Here is a 6,000-nt window from a genome sequence, read left to right as displayed (position 1 = left end):
GCTTGAACCACCAACCTTCCGGGTGCCAGTCATGCACCTTAGCCACAAAGCTACAGCCCCGATGAGTCAAGCCCAACCAGAAGATTCCCTCGTGGTTTATTCTCCCCCCCATCCCTCCTCTATTCCTCCATCCGTTCATCCCCCTCTCCTCCCTCACCTGCTGGGGCCCGACGAGCCTCTTCTCCCGGGGGGCCGGGGTGGGCGGGGGCAGGGAGGGGGTGGTGGTGGAGGCGGACGCCGTGACGACGGTCGCCGCGGAGACGGTCGGCACGGTGACCTCCTGGGCCTCCGAGGCGTCCTCGCCGCAGTGGGGGCAGAAGAGCAGGCCGCCGCCCAGGCCCCGCCCGCGGTCCCGCCCCCCGCCGCCCCCCAGGACAGACACACAGCCGCGTGGAAGCGGTGTGCGATACGCAGGTCAGGACAGCACTCCAGGAACGAGCCCTGCAGGGGGGAGGGGGGGAGCATTATGTCTGTAGGTGCAATGGATCGTGGTCGTTGTAGTTTTTGCAATGCTTATTTCCGCTCAAACTTGTTTGAGTGGCTGGCTTCTAAAAACTACAACTACAAAAAATGAACACAACAATACCCACCGAATGAATGTCATTAAAATGTCGAACTGACTTTAATCAATGAATTATTTGAACACCAAAAAAAATACTGAAATGTTGGTTAATCAAGTAGCATACCACTATATATTATATATTATTGGCATTTGGCAGACACTCTCATCCAGAGCGAAGTACAGTTATTAGACTAAGCAGGAGACAATCCTCCCCTGGTGCAACGCAGGGTTTAAGGGCCTTGCTCAAGGGCTTAACGGCTGTGCGGATCTTATTGTGGCTACAATACAATTGCTTTCATTATTACAAGTAGAACAATTTCCCCCAGAAAACAGCAATAACCCACAAATTTCTTTTTTATTAAATATAAATATATTTAATTCAAATCCCATATCATCAAAAAATATGAAAAGCCGATTCTGATTGCTCTGACACCGACCCAAAGCTTTACTGCAGGGATCAGCAACTCACGGTCCAGCTAGTTTCCAACACTGCCTACTCAGGTGCTATTCTCTGCCTATTTAAACGCTACTGCCTACTGAGATGCTACTCACTTGTCTACTCAAACATTACTCACACACTACTGACTGGCTACTCAAACACTACGCACCGCCAACTCACACACTACTCACTGCCTTCACAATACTCACTGCCTACTCAAACATTACTCACACACTACTCACTGCCTACTCAAACATTACTCACACTACTCACTGCCTACTCAAACACTACGCACCGGCAACTCACACACTACTCACTGCCTACTCAAACATTACTCACACACTATGCACTGCCTACTCAAACACTACGCACCAGCAACTCACACACTACTCACTGCCTACTCACTGCCTACTCAAACACTACGCACCGGCAACTCACACACTACTCACTGCCTACTCAAACATTACTCACACACTATGCACTGCCTACTCAAACACTACGCACCAGCAACTCACTGCCTACTCACTGCCTACTCACTGCCTACTCACTGCCTACTCACTGCCTACTCACTGCCTACTCACTGCCTACTCACACACTACTCACACACTACTCACACACTACTCACACACTACTCAGGCGCCCTGGCCCCTCACCGTGATGCAGAAGAAGCCGCAGCCCGGGCAGCAGTGGTGTTTGACCATGTGGGAGCGATGGCTCTCACACAGCACCATGAGAGACACGCGGCTGGACGGCCGCATCGTCTCCCCCTTCACGATGGTGTTGGTACAGCCCACCAGCTGCCAGAGAGACAGAGGAGTTCACACGTGCACACCCCTGCACCGTCTCCACGTTGGTACGGCCCACCAGATCAGAGAAAGAGAGCGCACAGACACACACCCAGACGCAGAGAGATATACAAAGCAAAAACACACAAGCACGCACACACACGCACGCACGCAGGCACACATGTGTTCTTGGACAGAAATGAAGAGATCGTTCATACACGGACGCGCTCTGGAAAAGACACGTGCACACACACACACACACACACACACACACACACACACCTCTCCGTTGACGCTCTCGGTTGCCATGCAGAGCCGGTTGCCGGGGCCGCTCAGCCCGTCCACACGAGGCGCCTCCATCCGGCAGCTGCAGAGTGGGAGCTCCTCCAGCCGCTCCATCTCCCCACTCTCACTGTCCCCTACAGAGGACATGCTGTCACTCCCACTGTCCCCTACAGAGGACATCTCCCCACTCTCACTGTCCCCTACAGAGGACATGCTGTCACTCCCACTGTCCCCTACAGAGGACATGCTGTCACTCCCACTGTCCCCTACAGAGGACATGCTGTCACTCCCACTGTCCCCTACAGAGGACATCTCCCCACTCTCACTGTCCCCTACAGAGGACATCTCCCCATTCTCACTGTCCCCTACAGAGGACATGCTGTCACTCCCACTGTCCCCTACAGAGGACATGCTGTCACTCCCACTGTCCCCTACAGAGGACATGCTGTCACTCCCACTGTCCCCTACAGAGGACATCTCCCCATTCTCACTGTCCCCTACAGAGGACATGCTGTCACTCCCACTGTCCCCTACAGAGGACATCTCCCCACTCTCACGGTCCTCTACAGAGGACATGCTGTCACTCCCACTGTCCCCTACAGAGGACATGCTGTCACTCCCACTGTCCCATACAGAGGACATGCTGTCACTCCCACTGTCCCCTACAGAGGACATCTCCCCACTCTCACTGTCCCCTACAGAGGACATGCTGTCACTCCCACTGTCCCCTACAGAGGACATGCTGTCACTCCCACTGTCCCCTACAGAGGACATGATGTCACTCCCACTGTCCCCTACAGAGGACATGCTGTCACTCCCACTGTCCCCTACAGAGGACATCTCCCCACTCTCACTGTCCCCTACAGAGGACATCTCCCCACTCTCACTGTCCCCTACAGAGGACATGCTGTCACTCCCACTGTCCCCTACAGAGGACATGCTGTCACTCCCACTGTCCCCTACAGAGGACATCTCCCCACTCTCACTGCCCCCTACAGAGGACATCCTGTCACTGTCCCCTACAGAGGACATCTCCCCACTCTCACTGCCCCCTACAGAGGACATCCTGTCACTGTCCCCTACAGAGGACATCTCCCCACTCTCACTGTCCCCTACAGAGGACATCTCCCCACTCTCACTGTCCCCTACAGAGGACATGCTGTCACTCCCACTGTCCCCTACAGAGGACATCTCCCCACTCTCACGGTCCTCTACAGAGGACATGCTGTCACTCCCACTGTCCCCTACAGAGAACATGCTGTCACTCCCACTGTCCCATACAGAGGACATGCTGTCACTCCCACTGTCCCCTACAGAGGACATCTCCCCACTCTCACTGTCCCCTACAGAGGACATGCTGTCACTCCCACTGTCCCCTACAGAGGACATGCTGTCACTCCCACTGTCCCCTACAGAGGACATGCTGTCACTCCCACTGTCCCCTACAGAGGACATGCTGTCACTCCCACTGTCCCCTACAGAGGACATCTCCCCACTCTCACTGTCCCCTACAGAGGACATCTCCCCACTCTCACTGTCCCCTACAGAGGACATGCTGTCACTCCCACTGTCCCCTACAGAGGACATGCTGTCACTCCCACTGTCCCCTACAGAGGACATCTCCCCACTCTCACTGTCCCCTACAGAGGACATGCTGTCACTCCCACTGTCCCCTACAGAGGACATCTCCCCACTCTCACTGTCCCCTACAGAGGACATCTCCCCACTCCCACTGTCCCCTACAGAGGACATGCTGTCACTCCCACTGTCCCCTACAGAGGACGTGCTGTCACTCTCACTGTCCCCTACAGAGGACATGCTGTCACTCCCACTGTCCCCTACAGAGGACATGCTGTCACTCCCACTGTCCCCTACAGAGGACATGCTGTCACTCCCACTGTCCCCTACAGAGGACATCTCCCCACTCTCACTGCCCCCTACAGAGGACATGCTGTCACTCCCACTGTCCCCTACAGAGGACATGCTGTCACTCCCACTGTCCCCTACAGAGGACATCTCCCCACTCTCACTGTCCCCTACAGAGGACATCTCCCCACTCTCACTGCCCCCTACAGAGGACATGCTGTCACTCCCACTGTCCCCTACAGAGGACATGCTGTCACTCCCACTGTCCCCTACAGAGGACATGCTGTCACTCCCACTGTCCCCTACAGAGGACATCTCCCCACTCTCACTGCCCCCTACAGAGGACATCCTGTCACTGTCCCCTACAGAGGACATCTCCCCACTCTCACTGTCCCCTACAGAGGACATCTCCCCACTCTCACTGTCCCCTACAGAGGACATGCTGTCACTCCCACTGTCCCCTACAGAGGACATGCTGTCACTCCCACTGTCCCCTACAGAGGACATCTCCCCACTCTCACTGCCCCCTACAGAGGACATCCTGTCACTCTCACTGTCCCCTACAGAGGACATCTCCCCACTCTCACTGTCCCCTACAGAGGACATGCTGTCACTCTCACTGTCCCCTGCAGAGGATATCTCCCCACTCTCACTGTCCCCTACAGAGGACATGCTGTCACTCTCACTGTCCCCTACAGAGGACATCTCCCCACTCTCACTGTCCCCTACAGAGGACATGCTGTCACTCCCACTGTCCCCTACAGAGGACTTCTCCCCACTCTCACTGTCCCCTACAGAGGACATGCTGTCACTCTCACTGTCCCCTACAGAGGACATGCTGTCAGTCTCTGTCCCCTACAGAGGACATGCTGTCAGTCTCACACACACACACACACACGCACACACACACACACGCACACACGCACACACACGCGCACACGCGCACACGCGCACACGCGCACACGCGCACACACGCGCACACACGCGCACACACGCACACACACGCACACACACGCACACACACGCACACACACGCACACACACGCACACACACACACGCTGACCGTGCTGGGGGGAGAGAGTGAGGCTGTCTGCAGCAGCGATGTTCAGGGAGCCCAGAGGAACTGCCGTGTATTCACTGGACCCGCCCTCCACCACCACCGGCTCCGACACTGCTGAGACACACCACCAAGAACAACACTCACCATCAACACTAACACTCTCCAACACTAACACTCACCGTCAACACTAACACTCTCCGTCAACACTAACACTCTCCGTCAACACTAACACTCACCACCAACACTCAACACTAACACTCTCCAACACTAACACTCTCCGTCAACACTAACACTCACCACCAACACTAACACTCAACACTAACACTCTCCGTCAACACTAACGCTCACCACCAACACTAACACTCACCACCAACATTAACACTCACCATCAACACTAACACTCAACACTAACACTCACCGTCAACACTAACACTCACCGTCAACACTAACACTCACCGTCAACACTAACACTCCATCAACACTAACACTCACCACCAACACTAACACTCACCATCAACATTAACACTCTCAACACTAACACTCACCATCAACACTAACACTCTCCATCAACACTAACACTCTCAACACTAACACTCTCAACACTAACACTCTCCATCAACACTAACACTCTCAACACTAATACTCACCATCAATACTAACACTCTCCGTCAACACTAACACTCCCCATCAACACTAACACTCACCATCAACACTAACACTCTCCATCAACACTAACACTCCATCAACACTAACACTCTCCATCAACACTAACACTCCATCAACACTAACACTCCATCAACACTAACACTCCATCAACACTAACACTCCATCAACACTAACACTCACCATCAACACTAACACTCTCAACACTAACACTCACCATCAACACTGACACTCTCCGTCAACACTAACACTCACCGTCAACACTAACGTCAACACTAACACTCCATCAACACTAACACTCACCATCAACACTAACACTCTCAACACTAACACTCACCG

The 6,000-nt window shown here is 54.0% G+C and overlaps 1 protein-coding gene across 1 annotated transcript in view; it reads right to left on the bottom strand.

Annotated features, from left to right (window-relative positions):
* The window catches only part of ehmt2 (euchromatic histone-lysine N-methyltransferase 2), a 30,118-nt gene that overhangs the window by 17,721 nt on the left and 6,397 nt on the right, over positions 1 to 6,000 (bottom strand). The window contains 5 exon segments of the mRNA XM_061255240.1: positions 141 to 390; positions 393 to 441; positions 1,655 to 1,798; positions 2,069 to 2,205; positions 5,002 to 5,112. Of these exon segments, the coding sequence (XP_061111224.1) occupies positions 141 to 390; positions 393 to 441; positions 1,655 to 1,798; positions 2,069 to 2,205; positions 5,002 to 5,112 (691 nt within the window).

Source organism: Conger conger, chromosome 9, assembly GCF_963514075.1.
Source record: "Conger conger chromosome 9, fConCon1.1, whole genome shotgun sequence".
Lineage (NCBI taxonomy): Eukaryota > Metazoa > Chordata > Actinopteri > Anguilliformes > Congridae > Conger > Conger conger.
Note: the sequence above shows the minus strand (reverse complement) of the source record. Positions and strands in the feature narration are given on the sequence as shown.